At 38.5% G+C, this 23,331-nt stretch overlaps 2 protein-coding genes across 5 annotated transcripts in view; one reads left to right on the top strand and one right to left on the bottom strand.

The window, feature by feature from the left end:
* Positions 1-861: 861 nt before the first annotated feature.
* On the top strand, positions 862-10,766 carry LOC103544279 (butyrophilin subfamily 1 member A1-like). Its single transcript, XM_008511120.2, has 8 exons — positions 862-1,203; positions 6,168-6,449; positions 6,567-6,734; positions 7,112-7,132; positions 7,227-7,253; positions 8,044-8,070; positions 8,278-8,304; positions 9,780-10,766. Exons 1-8 carry the CDS (start codon positions 897-899, stop codon positions 10,436-10,438), a joined length of 1,518 nt encoding a protein of 505 aa, XP_008509342.2. The 5' UTR covers positions 862-896; the 3' UTR covers positions 10,439-10,766.
* Positions 8,263-23,331, bottom strand: part of BTNL2 (butyrophilin like 2) — a 54,202-nt gene continuing 39,133 nt past the window's right edge. For 2 of the 4 annotated variants that reach the window (XM_070585818.1, XM_070585819.1), the window contains 5 exons: positions 22,665-22,685; positions 18,468-18,815; positions 16,834-17,115; positions 16,069-16,164; positions 13,702-15,477 (listed from right to left, as the gene is read on the bottom strand). In XM_070585818.1, the coding sequence (XP_070441919.1) occupies positions 15,251-15,477; positions 16,069-16,164; positions 16,834-17,115; positions 18,468-18,815; positions 22,665-22,685 (974 nt within the window). In that variant the 3' untranslated portion in view covers positions 13,702-15,250. Of the gene's footprint in view, positions 11,310-13,701; positions 15,478-16,068; positions 16,165-16,833; positions 17,116-18,467; positions 18,816-22,664; positions 22,686-23,331 lie in introns of those variants that run through there. The other 2 variants (XM_070585821.1, XM_070585820.1) reach the window with 2 other exon arrangements.

A 23,331-nucleotide genomic window follows, 5' to 3' on the forward strand; every position in this document is an offset into this window, starting at 1 on the left:
AGGTCTTTTTTTGTGAGTGTCAAAGGCTTCCCTGATGTTCCCTGAGAGACACTACAGTTGTTTGAGAGCTTCAGGAGGCCGTTTCTTAGAAGGACTGTGAACCACCTTAGCCATGACCCCTTTACCTTATGGGTTCCATTTTTATCTTTACTCCAGATATTTTCAGGACCCCCATCTGTGTGTCATACTGTTCTCTGCTGTGGGAAAGATGGTGGGTTCTCTGCACTTCTCTCTGCCAAGTGACCTCTTCTCTATCCTGCTTCTCCAGGTGTCCATGTGGGGCTCAGGTGAGAATATTTTATATTATGTATATCTGGATTCTCTTGTTCTCTGAGTAGAAGGATTAAATCACTCCATCACTTCTCATGTATTCGTGGGTTAATTCTAAATCCTTCCTTTGATATAATGACTTATTTAGCCATACATGAGGACAAATAAATCAATGTTATTATTTTAGAGAGAAGTACCAGGTAGAATTGCTTCACTAATGCCTTCTAATTCATTCAGGTCTCAGCTTCATGAGAAGTGCATTTTATGATGTCCAAGACCTGATTAATAACTCCAATTTAATGATTTCTCAGCACTCTTCCCTCCTCCTTCAGAGAATTTATCACCACTGCAATTAAAAAATCATTTATTTAATATGAGATTACATTGTTGATTGTAAGCTCTGAAAGGGAAGAAACCCTCTTTGTTCTGTTCACTACCACATCTTCATCCTGAATGTGTGCTGCAAATCATTGCTGTATAAATGAGAGAATGTCTATGGGGCTCTGGTTGGCAGTAATAATGCTGTGTTCTAAAATTCCCAGGCAGGTCATTCTGATACCCTTTTCACTTGTGGCTCTATTCCAGATTCATTCTTAGTGATTGGCCCCTCAGAGCCCATTGTGGCCATGCTGGGTGCAGACACAGTGTTGCCCTGTCGTGTGTCCCCAGCCATGAGCGTGGAAAACATGGAGCTGCGGTGGTTCCGCTCCCAGTTCTCAGAGGCTGTGTATGTGTATCAGGATGGAATGGAGCAGACGGGAGAACAGCTAGTAGATTTCAAAGGGAGAGCAGAATTGGTGAAAGATTACATCGCTGAGGGAAGAGTAGCTGTGAGAATCCACAGCCTCCGGATCTCAGACAATGGAATGTACAAGTGTTTTTTTAAAAAAGGCAGTGATTATGAAGAAGCCATTTTGGAGCTAAAGGTGATAGGTAAGTAATTACCTAAGAAGATAGACCACTCTAAGAGAAATGTAAATGTTCCCTATTTGATTTTAGGGGGAGGATGGTGAACAGGACAGAGACAAAAAAGGCAAGTATCCTTGGAGCTGGTCAACATTTCAGACACTGGATTTAACCCCAAATCCTCTTAATCTATTTATACGTTTATTGTGCTCTACTTTAAAATTAAAAAACTTTCATAAATATCTACCAGAAAAATAATTTATTTCCTTCTTATGTCTCTCCTCACACATTTTGAAGGAAGCCACCATGATTACTAAAATGTACTGTTGCTCTCAGAGACCGTAATCCCAGTTGACTACACTGACAGACAGAGGCTCAACTGACAGTGTTAGTGGTTGAGTTGAAAGCACTGTTTGGAGGAAGTGACTGTGAGCGTTTGACAGAGTTGATTGGTATTGTAATAAAAAAAATTTGTCGTCAGAGGCTTGAGGTCAGAAAATAACCGACATTCAGTAACTAAGTGAAGCAGAAGTAGAGAAAACAATTAACTGAGTGGGTTTTGGGGGAATAAAAAGGCCCTGAAGAGAGGGATCAGTGTGAAAGGCTGGAACTGACTGAGGGTTAGTCCACAGAACACTGAATTGACCACTGTGAGTGTTGTCATCATTGGTGCTCTTTCATTTTTATTTACAGTAATTTCATAGTGCATTGTATCCAACTCAAACAATTCAGAAAGGTATAAAATATAAACTGATAACCCCCCTCTCCCTTCAATATTCCTTTTTCTCTTCCAAAGTAGCAATTAATACCAGATTGTTCTATGCTCTTTCAGTTATCTCTCTTTTTTTTTAAAGATTGGCGCCTGAGCTAACAACTGTTGCCAATCTTTTTTTTTTTTTTCTGCTTTTATCTTCCCAAACCCCCTGTACATAGTTGTATATCTTAGTTGCAGGACCTTCTAGTTGTGGGATGTGGGACGCCGCCTCAACGTAGCCTGACGAGCGGTGCCATGTCTGAGCCCAGGATCCAAACCCTGGGGCGCTGCAGCAGAGCGCGTGAACTTAACCGCTCGGTCATGGAGCTGGCCCCTCTCTTTCTTTATGTAATACATTTATATATAATTAAATCTTAATAGTATATTATATAATCACAATATTTCTAATATATTTCTGTAGCAAATTTTAATCTTTATTCATAAACTAATCTTCAAAAATGTTCATGTTAACTTATTTAAAAACAAAATTAAATCTATCTTTGAGCCCCCAGCCCATAAGCCTAGTGTGAAGTTATGTCTTGGTTCTTATTGGAGCTTCCTGCTCCTGCTCAATCCCTAGAGTACTAATTGGCAAAAGGTCCTTGGAGTCTCATGCAACCCGTAGTGCTTGGGATTCGGTAAATCCCCTCCAGTCTTGGTGCCTCACTGGTTAGTGCTTATCTTCCCAGGCTTTGCTACATCTCTCCAAACTGATTCCAGGAAGATTAAGTCGAGAATATTATTAAAGACTTGATGCGATTCTTCAAGAGGCACCTGAAGATTTCTGTCTCTTCCTTAGGTTTCGAGAAACCTCCCCTCCACTCTATTGGAGCTTCTTTCTATTCCCCTTAAGGATGCTAGCTCATCAACATTCTTTTTCCCGCCCATATTACACAACTTCTTTAACTAACTTATGCATTCAACAATATAGGAAGAAGGATCTTCCTCATGCAGTTCCTGCTTTATGCCAAATAGATATTCCTGAAACTGAAATACTATCAATGGAATCAGGAGAGGGAAAACCTTAGAGGAAAACTCAAGTAACAGTTATCTAAGCAGAATTAACAACACATTAAAATGTCAAGTAATTTTCTGCTCCATATACATACACTGATATTTTTACTTAAAATATTTCACAATATCTTTTTCCTATAACTTGCCTCTTCCTCCTTAACAATATATAGCAGACAAATTACAAAATATTGTATTCTTTTATGATTGTAAATGTTTTCATTATATAGAAATTCTGTAATTTATGTGAATATTTACTTTCTAATGAGCATTGACAGTTTTCAACTTTATATCATGGCAAAAATAATGAAATATACATATTTGCACATAGATCTCTATGCAGTGATATAAGTTGTTTCTCACAAGATAAGTTTCTCAAATGATTAAGTTTATATCCTATAATTTAACAATTCCAGTTTCAAGATAATCATGAAATTTCTTTAAATTATGGATAGTCCAATAATTGTTCCAGTTTATACTCCTAACAGTGCTACATGAGAATAAATATTTATTTACACTTTTGATGACACTGAATATTATATTTCTTTTGCTTCATTTTTATCAGTATGAAAGGTAAAAATATCTCATAACAAATTTGTATTACTCTCATAACAAATAAATTGGATACCTTTTTATGTATTTCTTACCTGTTTGCATTTTTTCTCCCTTCAATTTCCTGTTAATATCCCTTAATTAACCGGATTTTTTTAAGAGAGATCTTTTTTTGAAAATTTTCTATAGATTCGTGGTTGCTCTTCTACTCAAATTTTGAAAACACTTTTTTCCTAGTTTGTGTTTGACTTATAATTTTTATGATATCTTTCCTTTATAGACCTTTAAAAGTATTTTGTAGTCAGAATTGTCAACATTATCTTTCATGTGTTCTTAGTTTTATGGTGCTCTTAGATGTGTCCATCTATACTAATATTACAAAAATATTTTATTTTCCTTTCTCCTAATACCTTTTCTGTAAGATATATTAAAGTGTAACATACATAGAGAATTTAGTACTGACTTTAAATGTCTCTCTCAATGAATTTTCATAAAGCGAATGCACCTGAAAAACTAGCACCCTAATCATTAAACAGAGCTTAATTAGAATCCAGGAAAATCTGATTTTCCCCTTCCAGTCACAATTTCCCCAAGGACAATCACCATTCTCATCTCTAACCTCATGGATTAATTTTGCCTATCTTTGAATTTCAGGTACATGGATGCTTTCATGTCTGGCGTTTTTTTGGGCTGACGATTATGTTTGTGAGGTTTTTCTATGAAGTTAATTGCGTGTAGTTGTAGTTTGTTTCTATCTTTTTTTTATTGCTTTGCTTTCTACATTTAGATCTTTACAGAAATGTGTTTTGGGTATAAAGTTTCATGGAATGCTCAAAATATTCTTTCTTAATGTATATTCACTTATCTCTGTGCCATTAGAGAATAATGTAGAAAATCTCCATCAATTTACAAATGCATTTTTTCCCATAACCTTCTCATAGATACCAAGGTATATTCTAAATTCTCTACATGGTTATAATGATTTGTCTGTCCATTTCTTTGACAACGTCAGGGTGTTTCCATTTTTAAAGCTTTGTACTCTCTACCTAGACAAATGTGTTGGTTTTTAAAATTTTTTCTTCTTCTTCTTTGAATATGTTAAGCCTATTTTAAACTAATATTTCTAACTTAACGCTATCTGACAATATATATATAGGCTCATTTATCCATCTTCTTTATGTGTAGCTTTAATGGGAAGAAGCCAAACCTGCTATGTCTTAAAGGAAAGTGCTCTTTCCTTTAAGACAAACTCTCCTGAGCCATGTTGCTTTGATCCCACTTACTTTCAGTAAGAGGTCAAAGATTTTCATAGTCCCAGAAATAACCTCCTTGGAGTCATTGCATTTTTCAGTTCCTTTTCCATATCAGTTCATTGACTTATGGGTGTAAAGATAAGTCCAACCTTTAGGAGCAGTTGGTTGATTATCTATCCACACTTATCTTCCATTCAGTTAACCTTTGCCTAGTACAGCTGCTTCTATGCTGAGGAATGGGCATCCCTTCTTTTTTTTCTTTCTTGACATAAGTATAGCTTTTGTCTGCTTATTTCAACTTGGAACTTCAATGGTTATATTCTTCCAGGAGGTGCGAGGTCTATTTGGTCTATTAGTTCTTGCTTCCTAGGCTTTGCTCTGCTTCATTTTGCTCAGGACCAATTTCACTCACTTATATTCATTTCCTTTATTCTAGAGAGTTGACAGCTCCCTCAGGCAATTCTGAGAAGATGGATTGTCTTTCAGACTGCTTTCTGTTTTCCAGAGTGTGTCCTCCCAGGCAGGTCAGGACTTGGCAGTAAAAACTATTAGCTGTATTATAATTTTTATCCAAAAAAAAAAAAAGATGATTAGGTGAGGTTCCTAATATATTTTCTACATCTGAGGAACTGGAATAGCACTGAGCCAGACATAAGAAGATTCATTCTTTGTGGTGTCAAGTTTAAAAAAGACAAAATAACATATAGTCTTAGAAGTCAGGATAGCCATTATTCTCAAGGAGGCAATGGATTCTTCTAGCATTCTGGTAATGTTATGTTTTGATATGGGTACTGGTTACATGAATCTACTAGTAGACCCAGGCTACGCAGAGCTGAAGAAGAGGAGAGGTGGTGGAAGAAAAAAGAAGGGGTGAGAGCGCAAAGATAAAAAAACACCTTTACTCTTTTATGGACTCACTTCATCTTGCTACCTTCATCTTTTAGATGATCTCTACTCAGAGTAAGAAAGAAAATTTGGAAAAAATTACAGAGATTGTTTAAGGAAGTGACTACACAAAGTCTCAATTTAAGCCTAGAAAGATAGTCTTCCTTGAGACTCCAATAAATGGAATAGACAGATACGTGATATAGATATAGATATATTGATTTTTTTCCTGAAAAAATTCAACATTGACAAATTTTACTTTGCTCCTTTCCTATTATCCTTTATGACAAATTGCTGATATGCTTGGGTAAAGTAGTTATGAACAGGCAGTAATATAAGTCTTAGTGTCAGCTTAAAATCTCTTGTGATTTTTGAACCACAGACATCTGTTTATCTTATGGGAGAAGAAAAGAAACCCCCTCCTTTCACCGAGAAGTATGGTGCTTCGTCCATCTCCCCACTGGTGTTACTATGTAACATTAGGAAATTCTGGATAAAAAGTGTTCAGGTCTCAGATGAATTACTTTCCTCTCCAGGTTTGGGTTCTGCTCCCCATATTTTCATGGTGGGTCCAGAAGATGAAGGAATAAGGCTGACATGCACAGGCAAGGGATGGTTTCCCCAGCCTGAGGTACAATGGAAAGATGCAAAAGGAGAGAAGTTACCATCTCTCTCTGAGGATGAGACCCAAGACGACGATGGGTTGTTTCAGATAGAGGCATCCCTCATTGTGAGAGACAGCTCAAAGAGAGAAGTGTTCTGCTCCATGAAGAACCCCTTCTTTGGACAAGAGCAAGAGGCAACTATTTCCATCCCAGGTCAGTGTTGCTCATTTTGGGGACAGGAAAAAAGGAAAGAGGGGATATTTGCGACCTGGGATGGTATAGACTTGCCTGATGTATGTTTTTGATAAATTTTGGGGGGTCCTGTGTCAGAACCCTTCTTCCCTAGGACCTCTCCTTGGAAGGTAGCATTTGCTGTGACTTTCCTCATCCTTGGTATTTTTGTGGGTGCTGTTATGTTTTTGGCCTGGAAAGAACAGCAGGAAAAGAAGAGAGTACGGGAAGCCATGGAGGAAAAAGAGAAAGAAAGTAAAGCCAAAGGTAAACTGTGAATCAGACTTGGTGGGATCTGTGAATTTACAGGTTTTTTTTAGCATGGCTGTGCATATGGGTGGCATCTGTTGGAACACAGAGACTTACGTGTACTGAATTAGAGCCCCAAGACCTTCAACAGGACATAGAGCCGAGGATCTCCATGACAAAAATATTATAATAGAGAGTTCAACTGAGAGAGAAAACTCACTAGTATAAGCATGGAGTTAGAAAAAATGGCCATAGTAATTCTCAATTAAGGTAAATTTCTTTATGTAGGTATACGGAAGTAGCATTCAGGATCTGGGCTTAGTAACATACTCTAGAAAATAAACCTTGGATTTTTTTTCTGTAAAGTCTGTTTTGTTATTTTCTTTCCTTTTTAGAATCACTTGAGAAAGAGCTTGGTAAGTTCTCCATTGTCTTTACTCTAATAGGGGAAATAGAGTCCTTATTCCATGCTGTGTACTTGGCATCTAACAGGCTGTTATTCTTTTTCAGTCAGAAGGAAGGAATTATATCAGCAAGGTGAGTTATATTGATGTTACAGTTGGGTCAACTCTCTCATCTGCCCCTGTGTTCTGATCGCCTCCTCTTTACCTTGTTGGTGAGGGAGACATCACCCACCCTAAATAGAATGAGATGGTCAGATGCACAACAGCCCAAACTGGACATATGCAATTTACAGCAGTTTATTAATCACATATATTCATATCCTGGGGTTGGAGGACACCACAAGCCATGCAGGGCCACATGGGGGTTGCACTTGGGAACAGAGTAAAGCAGCAAGGGCTGTGGGAGGCTGGCTGTTGTCTGCGGAAGTATGTGATTGAATTGTTTGAATAATTTTGCAGGCTGACAGGGAGGTGAAGCCCATTAGGTTGAAGACCAGGTAGGGTTCAGCTGGCTTGGCTGATCAGGAAATTAGCTGAGTGGGGAGATTTTCCTCCTGGGTGGAGGACATATCTGGTGAGAGCAGGGGAATTTAGTTAGGTGTTTGGAGCCCTGTGAGGCTCAAAGATGTCAAAATATCACATGAAATTTTAGGCCCTAGAATACACTCTCACAATTTGAGCCTATCTTCTCCTTCTCCCAAAAGAACAAGACCCTCACGTTTTATCACAGAAGTGTTAGTGGAATGTGGAAAATAACACAGGAGATGTAAAAAATGTCAAATACCTCAGAATAGTCATGAAGTGATGAATACAGCAACATAGCACTATCAAAAACCTTCATATTGTATGTTGTTGCTGCCATTTCATGCTCCGAAGTGAAGGTCCTGTGGACGGGAGAATCTAATTCCTCTGTTTTATTTCAGACTGGAGGAAAGCGAAGTTATATGCTGGTGAGTAACAGAGGTTGTCTTGGGGCTACAGCCACCCCTGGATTTCATGAGGTATTTCCAGGGCTTTTTTCAGAGATGTACCATCTTCTGGAAACTTTATTTTGAAGGTGGGGGTCCAAAAAAATACAGACAGTAAGGAATAAGCATCCTACTAGTTCAGAAGACATGGTCTTGGCATAATTTCCCATATGATTTTTTTCTTTTTAGACTGGAGAAAGGAACAGTTTGAAGAAGGTGAGTAACCTTATGATTTTGTCCCACATAATCTCTTCTATACAAGTAAGAAACTCTTGTATTTGTATAAATTCCCAATAATGCCTGCTTGTAGCTTTCACTTCAGTCTCAATCTCCTGCTGAAATGTTAACAGACTTCTTACTGTTCAGATACCATTCATTCATTCCTTCAGCAGAAATTTATGCAACCCTTTATTCAGTGGCAAATAAACAAAGCAGATCTGATCTTGACTTCATGGGAAAGTACATGTACAAACTGTGATACATGTTATGAAGGAATAAGAGATTTCCATGAGAAAAAAACAATGGATTAAAGGAATTTCCCTGATGGATTGATATTTAGTCTGAGACTTAAGTGTTATGGTCAATTCATTATTGTGAATAACACTGAAAGAGTAATTCAGTCAAAAGGAAGTCTATCACGTAACCAGCCTGAGACAGAGAAGAGCTTGGTGCATCTTAGTGCAAGTGGAAAACAGCTCCTGACCATCTTAAGAGTCTTTCCAGAATTGTGAGTTGATTACCAAATTCTAGTGCAGACTACTTTACTTTGAATGTCCCTGCATCCACAAACATTTTCTAGTTAGTTTAATCCTCCGAAAATTAAAACATATCCTAATGTCCCACATACAAATTCTTATGAGAAAAACTTTAATTATTCAATTTGTCTGCTTTGACAAGAAGCGGATAAATTACCACCAGTATTAGTACTGTTGCTACTATCACTACTGGTATTAGTGTTACTGTAACTATTGGAAGCTAAAACTTACCAAGTGATCATCATGGACAAGACACAGTACTAAGTTCTCTACACATTATGTCGTTTACTCCTCACAATAATCCTATGCTGAGGTATCATAATTACATGCATCATCGTGAGGGTAAATTGAGGCTGAGAGAAGCAAAAACATCTTCACCAAGATCACAGCCATTAAGGACAGAGTGATTATCAAAATTCAGATCTTTCTGACTAGAGCTTGGGATTTCAACCATTAGAAATATGGTAAGAGTGTATGAGAAGTAGATAACTTAGTTATTACATAAGCCCACAAAAAAAACGATACCAAAGAAGCTTAAATGAAAGTAGGTACACTTTGATTTGAAATATGACAGGGCTTAATTACTAAGAGCAAGCATTAAAGTAACAGACATTTGAAGAAGAATGGAGAGACCACATCCTGAAATACCTGACCCTGGAGATTTTCCAGGGGGACAGTCATCTGGACCAGATGGTCTCAGCCTGTCTGGAACAAATGGTTACCCAAGGTCCTGTCCAACTCTGGCCTTCTATGATTTACACATCATGTGTCTCCTATGAATGGACACAGGATAGAACATAATTTTTTTTATCTACTCTTCCATTTCTCTCCCTCTTGTTTCCTTCCATTATCCTTTCTCAGTATTTGCATCTTCTCTAAGGTCAACCAGTCTCCATGGTGGAATGATCTTTAATTTTTTTTCCCCCACATCTGCAGTGGCTGTTACTCTGGATCCAGACACAGCTCATCCCAACCTCATCTTATCCAAGAGTGGAAAACATGTTTCTTCAATAGAGAATGTACCTCAGAACTGTGATGCCCCAACATACCAAGGGCAAGGGGAATCTGAAACCATCTTCAGTGTTCTGGGCCAGAATTCCTTTACCACAGGGAGACATTACTGGGAGGTAGAAGTGAAAACAGGGACAGAAGTTGGACCTGGGACTAGATGGGCTCTGGGTGTTTGCTCAGATACAGTGAAGAGAGAGGGGTGGTTTGTAGAAAGTCCAGAGAAGAATTTCTGGGTGATGATATACAAGGATGGAGAAATCAGGACTCTCACCTCCCGGCCACAGACTCTGTCACTGATGCAGCACTCCCACAGGATAGGAGTTTTCCTGGACTGGGAAGCTGGGGATGTGTCCTTTTACAATATGGTTGATGGGTCGCACATCTATTCTTTTACTGAAGTTACCTTCTGTGGGATCCTCCATCCTTATTTTAGCCTTCAGGGTCCTGGCACGTCTATAACCATCTGCCTAGCTTCAGATCGCACAGAAAATTGTCCAGATTCTTCTCCAAAGACCTCTCTAACTCATTTAAGGAGTTGTGATATGGATGTCTCCCAAGAAGCTAATTCTCTATTACCTCCGTAAGAAGTGAAGTGTCACACCTCTGCTGCCTCCACTCGAGCTTCTTATGGGTATGTTCTCCAAGAAAGCTGTCCTTGTGTGGAGAGTAGGTCATTTTCACTCGGTATGATTTTAGCCCCTTTCAAAGAGAGAGAGGCAGAAAGAGAAATGGGACAACTGAAAAATATCCAGGGGCATTTCCTCTAGTGTCACTTTTGGGGAAATACAGCGTCTTTTTGAGCAGCAAAAATTTGTCATAAGAAAACTCCAAACAAACTCATGGCCTCCCTTCTGTTCTGGTGCTCAGTGTGCGTTGAAGTAAATATTTTTACAGCTACATTTAAAAAGAAAATGTCTCTTCTTACTATTTTTGTTATCAAATATGGAGGAGGGGGTGGTGTTTGAAGGGAAGGGTCTCAGTTGAGAGAATTCTCAATACATGTTACTACTGTTGGAGACACAGAAACCTGTTCAAGTCCTTTTAAATGTAATATCTCAGATTGTCCTTTCTTCAGGCTCTAGTGTCCATCGGCTTATAAACTTGGACTTTGCCAAGGGGTGGGGAGGACTGATATATAACTTTAAACCACTTGAACAGGAGCCCAAGCTTTCTGGGAGGGAAGAGCCCTTTCCTTTAGAAAAAAGAATTGACGTTGCAGTTTATGTTTTCAGAAAAGAAGTCATCAAATAGGAATGAAGAAACATATGCAGCCTTCATGAAGAAAGAGCCACTGCTAATGCTGACTTTTTTTCTTCTTTCTGATCATGTTCTTCCCACTGTTGAGGATTTCCTTTGCCTTTCATGCCACTCAACCTTCTCCAGCTGTTTATCACCAAGCTTATGTCTTCAAGGATATAAAATATGAGCTTCTCCTGTTAAATAAGCCTTCTTTTCCTGGCAACAGAAAAGATCCACTTAGATTTTTCTGCAACATTAACAAATCTTTAAACTACAAGTCCCTTTAACAACCTCTCTTGGAAGATTTATCTCCTTAGCAAAATTTCCCTGGCACATCAAGTGGCAAAACCAGTATTTGAACCCAGGAAGAATAAATCCAGAGCCAAGAATATTAACTTCAGGGGAGTCAAGGGAGGGAGGGATTATATAACAAGCAAGAAAATAATAAAGGCAGGAGAGAGGTAAATGAACATTGGAAAAATATTAATAGATATAATCAAATGGACATGATGGATGAGGACAGATTTCTGGACATGAGAACGCTATTCATGAGGGTAACAACAAAAAAGAACAAATGGGATTGGGACTATAATATAGAACAGAAAGGAAAATGGATTCAGTTTTGGATATTTTACGTTTGTTATATAATCAGGATATTTGGCATGAGGTTGCCAAATGAGTTTTTAGTGTCTCTTCTGCAGGAACTAAAGTCATATTTTGTTCTACAACAGGATTCTTCTGCCTGTCCTTCTCTACTCATTTTAATGAGTTTTTGCCCTTCCAAACTTGGGGATTGGGGAGCATAGGCTAGAGTTGGGCAAGGAAAGAAAACGTGAGGGTGGATGGTCTATTGGAATCAGAGCTGTAGACATGTCAGGGATAACATCTTCCATCATGTCCTCATCTCTAGCTATGGGTAAATCAACAAGCGGTGAAGGCTCTCCAAGTAGCCCATAGTTTGAGGCAAAGCAATGACCTTGAATTCATATTCTGACTCTGTTAATTAATTCTTTATTTCTGGACTACTCTGGCAATCTCATTTTGAGTAAAGTTGAATAGAGATCATAAATGTATGATAAAACATTCAAAAAACAAAGAGACGTCTCTAGAATAAAGAAATACCTTAGGGCAGGAATTGTCTCATTAAGCATTTTATCTCTAAGGCCTAGCACACTGCACTCTACAGATAAGGCATTCAATAAATATCCTATTTATGGATCTATTCGTGCATTCCTCAAATGTTTATTGATCAACTAATATATGCCACTTCTCTAGATTGTGAGGATACACAAAAAAGAAAGATGTCACTGCTCTAATGGAACTTATAGTCTACTGACAAATGAGGAAAAAGTCCTGAGGGGGATTACGAAATTTAGTCTCTCTAGTGCCATTCCTTGAATGTGAGATCCATCCACTCATACATCTGAGAGCTGCTGTACCATGCTTTACATGACTACAATCGGCTGTCTATGCATCAGCTGTGAGAGGGAACTGGATCCTTGAGGGGCCAACCCAATTACTCATGTATTAGCCACAGTGACTGTTTAGCAATTGGGGCATCTTACTCAAACCACCAATCATTCTCCTCCCCTATAATTTTTCTAAGTGGAATTGGAACTGAGAAAGTAAATTAATCCCCAATTTGGGAAGCTAGAGAAAAATGTTTCTTAATATATATAGTGAAAGAATATGACTGATAAAAAACACATTTTCATGAGACTTTGCTAGGGAAAGGCTGTGTATTTATATTTCGGGCCCACACAAGCACACAAGACTAACAAGCAAAGAGTTCGATTGATTAGGAAGGAAGATTCAAAAAGAAAAAATGAAAGAAAAAGGATAGTTAACCTTCAGACATTATTAAATAAAACATTTTTGATCAAATTAAATCAAAATAGAGTAACATCAAACATATTTTAAGGCAAAGCTAGCATATTTACTAATACATTTGTCTTCAAAAATAAAAGGGTATAGGGGCCTGTCCAGTGGTGCAGCGGTGAAGTTCACACATTCTGCTTTGGCGGCCCGGGGTACGCCAGTTCAGATCCCAGGTGTGGACCTACGCACCACTTATCAAGCCGTGATATGACAGGGGTCCCACATATAAAGTAGAGGAAGATGGGCATGCATATTAGCTCAGGACCAGTCTTCCTCAACAAAAAATAGAGGAGGATTGGCGACAGATGTTAGCTCAGGGTAATCTTCCTCAAAAAAATAAATAAATAAAAGGGCATATAAGTGTATATCAATGTATCAAAATTGTGTAAACCATTTGTCAAATCCCATAGACTATACAACACAGAACGTGAACCCTATTTTAAACTCTGGATGCGGTTGAAAATAATGTGTCAATATTTTGGCTTATCAGTTGGAACAAATGTACCACACCAGTGCAAGAGGTTAATAACAGAGAAAACTATGAAAAGAGAGAGGAAGGATATGGAAAGGCTCTGGATTTTCCATTCAATTTTTCTGTAAACCTAACACAGCTCTTAAAACATAAAGTCTTTTAATTAAATAAAAAAAAGGAATATAGAACTGGTACATGCTACAACACGAATGAACTTTGAAAACATTATGTTGAGTAAAAGAAGCCGAACACAAAAAATTCATGTATTTCATGATTCGATTTATTTGAAATATCCAGAATAGGCAAATTCACAGAAAGTAGATTAGTGCTAGCCAGGGTTGGAGAGAGGGAAAAATGGATAGTGACTGCTTAACGGCTATGGAATTTCCTTTTGGAACAATGACAATACCCTAGAATTGGATAAGGATGACGGTTGTGCAATATTGTGAAGATATAAATACCACTAAATTGTACACTTTAAAATGACTGAAGTGATGAATTTTGTTATGTGTATTTTACCACAATTGAAAAAAATTAAAACCTAAATAAAATAAATGTGTAAATACTTGTGGAAGAATAATATATATTTTCAAACACAAATTTATGACTTTAAAAATGGAGAAAACGCATTATGACCCAAAAGAGAAACTCCAGAAACCATAGATGAATGGTTTTCAAAGGACGGCAATAACTCTGTGGGGTCTGCCATCCTAGAGCACAGCAGAGCGTCATATCCAGGTGTACCTCATTCTCACTACAGAAGATTTTAAGACTTTTTCCACAACTTTATTTTTTCATATTCTTTATTCCACATGTAGCTTATCTTTAATTAATTATCACTTTAAAATATTTTTACTCTGTTGCATTTATTGCTTATGTTTATTCATTTTATAATTACTAATTTTAAATTGTATGCTTTATTTTGTAAAAATAAAATTGAAATTTTCATATCCATGATACATAATTAATTTTTCTCTTGAACTAGAATTTCTAAAAATTTCCCCCACCCCATGTCCTCTACTAACTTTCTGAAAAAGTCTGGAGCAGAGGTTCCACAACATCGCATATGAATTTCAAGATTATATCTTAGTGATCATATTTTTCTTCTTATATTAAGACGCATTCTCTCTTACTCTTTTTTAACTATAATTTTCATTTTCTCAGCCCCACTTGGATAACTAATGGTCATCTTCTTAAAGAAACTGATCAAATACTTGATCATTCCTTGCATTTCCTCTTCTAGGCTAAACTACATTTCCCATTGGATTTTCCAGACGTCTTTGGCCATCAGATATCATACTGTGATCAGCAGGATATCAGAGAGCTTGGGATAGGATAGGTCTCTGAAGGAATCAGTCTCCATGTCAGATTTGAAGCCAGAGTGAGGTTAAAGCACTCTTGACTTGGTACCTGGATGAGTGCATGAGTTCCCTTCAAGTAGCTGGTGAAAGGAAAAAAGATCTGGGACGTGGAATATAATCCTGGTTTCCAGAATCCAAGGTTTATGTTTTCCTTGGAGGTATTGCAGAGGCCTGCCTGGGTGCAGGAAAGATGTCAGGAGAGTCTACACTAGGAAACCAAAGAATGAAGAAGGAATGTCCAGTTTCAGAGAGGAAAATTTGAGGGAAAATGTTGGTAGGGCACCTGTTAGTCATGTTATAAAAGAAGAGGTATCCAGAGGCATAGTCAAGGGAGATTCTGACCTGACCTAGGGCCATCTTCAGAGAGAGAAGGTAATGGCCTAGGACTCATTTCCATAGCAACCAATTTCCTGAACCCGTTCTCAGGTGACACAGAGATGACTCCCTCACAATATTGTCTTTGGCAACACCTGGGACCCATCCCGTCCTGTCCCCAACCTCCACCTCTCAGTACCACCTCCCTGACATGAGCCTTTCCTGGCCCGGGATGTTGAGGAAGCCATCAAATCTCTGTGGGACGTCTGGCTGTGTGAGTGTCCATGGGTCACATGTTTGTTTCCCTCAGAAAGGATCAGTTCCGGGTGACCTATATTTGGATCCAGTGTCACATTAACTGTAGAGAAAAAAAATTCATTCTGATAACAATCAATATGAGGGGTATTAAAAATATTAATTTCATACTATTAACATCCAAACAGGCAAGTTACAGTGACATAAGAAACTTAAAGTGGAAGAACTTTCTAGCACACACAAAACAGCATCTCTATCAATATGTGAGAAGTCCTTCATTGGTACAGCAGGAAAAGCCAATAAGCAAGTTACCATATTTTCAAAGATCTTAGTGAAATGTTCATGCCAGTAGAATTGCAGTTAAGTTTCAGCTCTCAATCTTCAAAGCAAGCATGGCTATGCCACTAACTTTTTTCTTCCCCTCCTCTAACTAGGTAACTTGAGAATGTGCACTAGGGGATCAAATTACTGTCTTTTAATCCTTTTGTTTCTATTATCACTGCAAACTCTGATCTCATTCAGCATTGACCTCAATTACATGAATGTAAGTCGTGGGCTGTCGTGTTTCATTAATTATTGAACATTCACTGAATGCCTCCCGTATGAGATTGCTGAAAAGACAGGCTAAGGAACATGCACAGTCAGCTTCCCACTGCAAAGTGTGTTCCACACTGTTCCTGGTTACCTGACTTACCTTTTTTACAGCTCTTCCTCCTGATCAGGCCTGCAGCTCCAGCAAGAAGCAGTCCCAAAAGAAGCAGCATCTTCCATGAGAACGTCATCTTGAACTCTAAAATGGAAACCCCAGAATCTCATTAAATCATGAAGCTGGAAAAATTTCAAGATTGTCCATTTCATCTGAGCGGCTCCTGCACTGGAGATGACGGTTAGAACTGGGCCTCCTGGGGAGGAAGTTGGTTTTCTCCTCCCTGTTCTGCAGAAGCTGAGGAGAGACTAGAAGTTTATGCTCCCTTTACTGTTTGCCCGTCTCAGAAATACTCACACGCATACATGCACACGCACATTTCTTCCCCTCTCTTTTCCAATTATATCACCACAATCACTGGGATAACAAGGGTGGCAAAAGGATAAAATTACCCAGTCCACAGCTATGAAGATGGTGTTAATGAAAATTAGTTTCTAATTCAGAAGAAAATCCATCATGAGGGAAAAAAACCAAAGTGAAAGAATTTGTAGACAGAGTGACAACAGAGTCAATTCTTAGAGTTTAGTATATAAATATGTAACAATGTAACCTTAGGGCTTTAGTTGGAGATGTCAAGGAGAAACTCAGAGCAGTTGGATCCCTAGATATCTCTGAAGACCAGTTTTACCAGAGGTAGCAGAAGCCTTCATTGGAAAGAAAAAATAAAAAATAGAAGAGCAGTAAAATGAGTAAATCTAGGTTGGTCTTCATATTTATTTCCCAAAGCTGAGAGGAATACATGGAATCACCAACCTGAGACAGAAAAAGTTGCTATTTTCTCCTCGCCAAGAATGGGGTTGCTGATGGAGCAGGTCACATTCACAAGAGAACTGTTTGTGACCAACAGAAATGTTTCCACACGGAACAGCCCATGGCTGCCTTGAGTCAGGACCTCTGAAAATGATGGTATTGTCTTTCCTTCCATGTCCCTCCACCGCACGTGGGGCTGTGGGAACCACCCTTCTGAAGTGCACATCAGCTGTGTTTCCCCGTCCTTCAGTCCCTCCATGGTGATCAGTGGGGAAGAACCCAGACCTGGGGGATAGCGATCAAGGAATGAAACTGAGAGTCTCTGCAGGTAGTTATATGGTGAGTGACTTCACTGAGGGGAAGAGCAGGATTCAGAGGCTTGGGGAAGAGAGCAAAGCTGATGGGGGAATCACACTCCACTGAGGGATGAAACTAGCCGGGGCAGTTTCTTGGGGGTTTTCGTTTGTTTATTTTTCTTTTCTTCTTATTTTTCCTTGAGATACAATTGACATATCACATTACATTAGTTTCAAGTATACAACATAATGATTTGACATATGTGTGTGTATATATATACATATGTAACATATATATATATACTGCAAAATGATGACCACAATAAGTCTAATCAACATCCATCACCACACAGTTAAAAAGTTTTTTTCTTGTGATGAAACCTTTTAAGATCTATTCTCTTAGCAACTTTCAAATATGCAATACGGTATTATTAACTATAGTTATCAAGCTGTACATTACACCCCCGGGACTATTTATTTTATAACTGGAAGTTTGTTTTGTTTACTTATTTTTATTATTATTTTTTTGTATTCCTAAAATCATCCTGGGACAGACTAAGGAATACAGTAAATTTCAAATCCAATCTTTTTCCTCCTACGTCTTATTTTGACCAGGACATGGATCACATGGCCAGGATAAAAGAAAATAAGTAAGAGAATATTTTTAAAGATCAAAATTTATAAATATATATGTTCAATGGCAGACAATGATGCAGTCCATTTAACTTCTCAAAATGTGTTTCTGTGGATATTTCCTAAATATGCTTATTGATTTAGACACAAAATCAGTGAGAGAAACAAATATATTACCCAAGATTTGGGCCTCTGTCCTCAATGGCATTTGCTAACCTGGAAAACTGAATTCAAATTCACAAATACTGACAGCGGGAAATTATGATGCAGTGGGCAATTTTGTCTTTCCTCCTCCATCCTGTTAATGTTGTCAATAGTTATGATTTTTGTTTATATGTCGGATTTAGTTTAGTCTTCGAATCATTACACTTCCTAGTAACTGTACATTTCCCAGAATTTTAATAACATAACGTGAAATAATGAGTCTTGTGTAAAGTTATGGAGTAAAATTCTCAGATTTCACTTAATGTATGGTCACTTTTGGAGATCCTGGAAAAGATACAAATTCTATACCCAAGGAATTAAATCTGGTCCACTTGAATCCTTCAAGATTCTACCACAGTTCCTTCACATTGGAGGAGTCAACGTAAATTTTATGAGTGAATGGGCATTAAGAAAATTACAGTTACCAGAGAAATTTTCCAGGAACTGGCATCTTAAAGCAGTAGGAACAGATGTTGAATACAAAACATCATCTAGAATCCATACCTACTATCTTCAGATCCAAACTGGCCTCCTGGTAGACACCATCTTTTTCAAAAAGGCACCGATACTGTCCATCATCTGAAGTTCTGGCATTGTGTATCTGCAGGGTCAGCCTCCCCTCGTGGATGGCATCACTCACCAATGCTGTCCTCCCTCTGTATTCTGCCATCTGCTCTCCATCCACATAGTCCCCATCCATATACACATAGACAGCAGGATAACGGTGGGATCGGACCCACCTCACCTCCATGCTCTGTGCGTTAGCCTTGGGGGACAGGGAGCAGGTTAATTGGATGTCCTCTCCCACTCTAACAAGGATGGGCTGGGAAGGTCCAATCACTTTTAAGGAAGCTGTAAAATAGAACGGACAAAGCACAACAAAAGACTCACAATGGAGCAACTAGAGTCATCAGCAATAACATGTTAAGTGGAGTTTAGAACCCAGGGGCATCCCAGGAGAGCTGTGAGGTGCAAGATCATCCTTCAGAGAGGGAGAGGTTTAGTGTAATCAAGATAGAGGTTGTCCTGTTTCAAGGCAGAACCATCCCATGCTGTATGTCAGTCGGAAAAAAAATCACTAATGTAACCCACATCTGCCCCCACCTATCATTTTATTCAGATTACAGCCCAATAAAACAATTTTACAATTAAAACTCCCAAAATAAAATTAGCACTTTATCACTTCAAATCTGCATGACCTTAAACTACTTCTTAATCTGTGTATGCCTCAGTTTCTTAAATTATAAAACAAGTATATCATTATCAAAATCATAAAGTTGTTCTCGAGTTAAACAAAATAATCTATACAAAGCTCTCGGATGACCACGCAGTGTGAATGGAGGCATGTAGACTGAGACTTGAAGGCATTGGAGCAAACGCCGCCCTCTGCATTGATAACGCGGAAGAGATGAAAAGGAATCTCAGGTGAATTTTTAGTAATGAAATGTGAGGAAGCTTTCCCCTAGTTTGTCTTTATAATACCTTATAAGTCAGGTCCAGCCACTATATTTCACTTCCCCACACACTACCAGATTCCATGTCCTCACATGATTTTGAGAAACATTAAAAGATCAAGAATTGGGGAGGTTGGCAAAATACAAAACAGAAAACAATGATGAATCACATTAGGAGTTTAATCCTCCCACTGTCAAGAATGGCGCTTTTTCTGAGGGTTTTCCTGGATCCAAGCTGTTTTACAATTTCCACTCTGATCACACCCTGGCCGTGTGCCAACTTTGCTCTATTCTAAATTGAGAGTCATCCTTTTCTATCAAATGGTAGGAATGCTTTCACATACATGGTGATCATTTATAAAAGAAATCCAGGCATAAATTTGTATATCATATGGATGGCAGTCAACTACCAAAGGCAAAATGCCCTCATTACGTATTTACCCAAACCTGCCGGGTACTTCTCTAGGGAGGAAACTCGCTGTCAACACAACTGTAACTTTCAGATTATTCCCTTTCGTGCAGCTAAAATTTGACTCCCAGTTATTCCAGCATTTTATTTTGCTTTGTCCTTCAATTTTACCTAAAACAATATTATCTTCATTCCATATGTATCACTTAAAATCTGAAGACAAAAGTAGGAGTCAGAAAAAAAGAACAAGAGTTTAGTTTCCTGCTATTTCTCCATTCATGTGTCCTAAAGTAAATTACTTAATGAAACAGACTGTTTCCTCATCTCTATTACCCATTTGAAATTTTTTTCCCCTGTCTAGGACCTATGGTCCTTATCAAATCTCAAACTGGATTACCCTGCCAGCCACAAGTTAATTAAGAGCCAAAACTGATTTTAATGGAGACTAAAGAAAGCAAAATTTAAGTATGGAGATTTAATTAATTAGGTGCATTATAATATACGAAACTCCTGTTTTTCTGGAATTCATGTAAAAATAAGGTTTAAAGTACTAGAAAAAATCATGCAGCCCTATTTGTTAATAATTAATGTTCTACTGACATATGAGCTCTTAGAGAGTAACTGCATTATCTCCTTTTACTATGCAGTTTTGTATACAACCTTCCACATAATTTGTGCTCACATTTACTGTTTTGTTTAACATTTGAGTTACTTAAACGCCTTCTGAATATCCACTGAAAAATTAAATTCTCTCTAGAGTGTGAAGGGCACTGAATTATACACTCATTCCTTAAAACCTACTCATTCCTTGAAAACGATAATCTCATCATCGTTCTGTGTAACCCTCCCTCAATCAGCATATTCAATTAAGTGGGCTATCTCATTCCCCAAATATGCTATATCATATTGTATCATATCATATATCATATCTAGACTTCTAGAACCTGACACTACATTAGAAATTAAAGTCAACATGTTCACGTTAAAGATGAGAAAGATGGAGACCAATGACTTACTAAAATCACAAGTGATTAGGAACTTGCATTCTTAAATCAGGTAGACATAGATTAGAAGGCAAACATCACAATTTCCCTAGTGGTTTTTGGCAAACCACATATGTCTCTAAGATTGTTTCCCAACTGTAAAATGAGGATAAATATGTTAGTTTTTGTAATTATCATAAGAAAAAGATGAAGCAATTCCTGTAAAGCACTTAGAATAGTGCCTGGAATATAATTAATATTTCAAAACAATTCATCATTATTTTTATAAACCAGTAACCTTATTTGCCAGAGTGGGAACCGGGATTTCCGTCTCAGGACTGCTATAGGGAGTTGATTTGCTGGCCGGCCCTTTGCGGTGGGTCCTTCCCTCCGAGCACTAATTCATGAGGCTAATACAGAGGCGGCTGTGAAGGCCTTGGCCTCCTCAATCAACTGTGCACCCTCAAAGCTCCTGAGAGCACAGCCCACCTCCCCTCACCTGACAGGGAGTCAAGAGAAGCTCCTCTTTTTATGTTGTTTTCTAGTGGTTCCAGAAGGTCAGCACAACTAAGGAATAACACATCAGATTGCATTTTGTGTACTGGGTCTCCATTGTGTGTGCCATATTGGTTGAGACAACTCAGAGGAGTAACTGTTTACCTAAAATCTTCCTGAGGGACAGAGACATGTGTCAACCTGCCCCAAACACTGGCTAGACTTTCTGATCTGTAACTAAAAAGCTCTGCTGGTTAAAGTTTCTGTGCAATCATGAGTAGATGCCGCCCAGGCAGGAGGGGATCTGACTTGCAAGGCAAGGCTCACAGGTGTGCAGCTCTCCTCAGATTGGAGTTACCTTTGACCTTCCTGAGGACCTTCCGTTTATCTTTATGGCCCAACGGGGCCGAAAGTATCACACTAGACTCTGGCAGAGATTGGGGTGTGTTTGTCACCATGACTTTCCTTAAAAACTCCTGTATGGGCTGAAAAGTGTGCTTAAACTCACCCACACGCACACACACACACATACACCCACACACATTCCTGTAACAGGCGACTTGAAGGAGAGCAGGGTATTGATGGAAGGAGGAAATGAGTGATACAAGTTCATATGTATGTGGGCAGGGAGCAGGCCAGTTGTCATGGGCTGGAAGAAGAGGTCACAGAGAGGAGGAAGACGGTAAAGGAGAAACCGAAAGAGGATCAAACATCAGTTGGTTATTTTTTAAGCCACTTATCTTAGGTACAGTAAAATAATACCTTCACTCTAACTGTTAAAAAAAAAAAAAGGAAAGAAAATTATCCACCCAGGCACAAGATCCCAGGCTGCATCTGGCAGAGTAAAGATTTGTCCCACCAGAGATGAGATTAGGGCCTACAGGGGTGAGAAGCAGGCACAGAAAGCGTAGCAGGGCCAGAGGGCGGAGGGGGTGGGTGGTGACCTCCAGTTACGATGACACTGCCCTCATTCACACTAGAAACTCACACTGGGGCCTCCAGAACCCAGTCAGCTGTCCTGTACCATCCCCTCCACTCCAAAGGCAGCTCCCTTTTCTCCTGCCCAATATGGTGGATTATGTCTATGCCCCTTATAGGTGTCCATTTGAGACCCAGTGGAACACTGAGAGCGGCAGGTTATGCAGTGCAAAAGTGCCAGAAGGAGGCTGTGGAGGCCTGCGCTTTGCTGGTCCCTCTGCTACTAACTGAACGTGAGACTTGGTAAACCCATACCTCAGTTTCTCATCTGGATCATGAGATGTCTTGGTAGCTCCCACCCGCTTTGTTCATGGAGCACCGCCTCCCTCTGGGGAGGGCAGAGGCTCATCTACACTGGCGCATGTTGCCATATCCTACTTACCGAGCTCAGTCTGGAGTTTATCTGGAAAAAGAACAAGAGTAACATAGTAAGGAATTTGGTTTAAGGGAAAGGAGAGAAAATATTTCAAAAGAATAAAAGCAAGTCCTGTATTTCATTGGAAAGCTTGATTCATAAAAAAGAAATTAAATACAGAAAAACATTAAGTCTTTCACATGCGTCACCTGGTGGTCCAGCTGCTTTTCCTTTTCTCTGCACAACAAAAACGCCCTTGGTTCTACCATCCCATGATTCTGTTTGTTTCTGCTGATATTTAACATATAGATATTTAACTACCTTATAAAAATAATATATTTTTTATAAATGCATAGAAAGTATAAAAATATATGGACATAAATGATTATCACCTATAATTCCAAACTTAGAGACAAAATACATATATATATGTTTTGCAATTGTGATATACATATACGTATACATAGTTTGACTCCTTTTAACATTAACATATAACATTTACTTTTAATTTTTTCCTATATCCATTTATATGAATAACTATATCCTTATCTCCTTATATCTAAATATAGAGAGTGTCTCAAAAGTCTTAGTGCAGTTATAAGGTATCCAAAGCCAATAATGTTTATATGACTGGAAAAGTCTATTTGTAGATAGATAGATAGATAGACATTAATAGATAGATAGATAGATAGAC

Source organism: Equus przewalskii, chromosome 19 (assembly GCF_037783145.1).
Source record: "Equus przewalskii isolate Varuska chromosome 19, EquPr2, whole genome shotgun sequence".
Lineage (NCBI taxonomy): Eukaryota > Metazoa > Chordata > Mammalia > Perissodactyla > Equidae > Equus > Equus przewalskii.

What these genes read in the sequence shown, in the direction of transcription:
- LOC103544279 (XM_008511120.2), top strand. Translation starts at nt 897, where the DNA reads ATGCTGGGTGCAGACACAGTGTTGCCCTGTCGTGTGTCCCCAGCCATG. An exon ending in GGCAACTATTTCCATCCCAG is followed by an intron (nt 6,450 to 6,566) that starts GTCAGTGTTGCT and finishes GTCCTGTGTCAG; the next exon opens with AACCCTTCTTCCCTAGGACC. An exon ending in GAAGGAATTATATCAGCAAG is followed by an intron (nt 7,254 to 8,043) that starts GTGAGTTATATT and finishes GTTTTATTTCAG; the next exon opens with ACTGGAGGAAAGCGAAGTTA.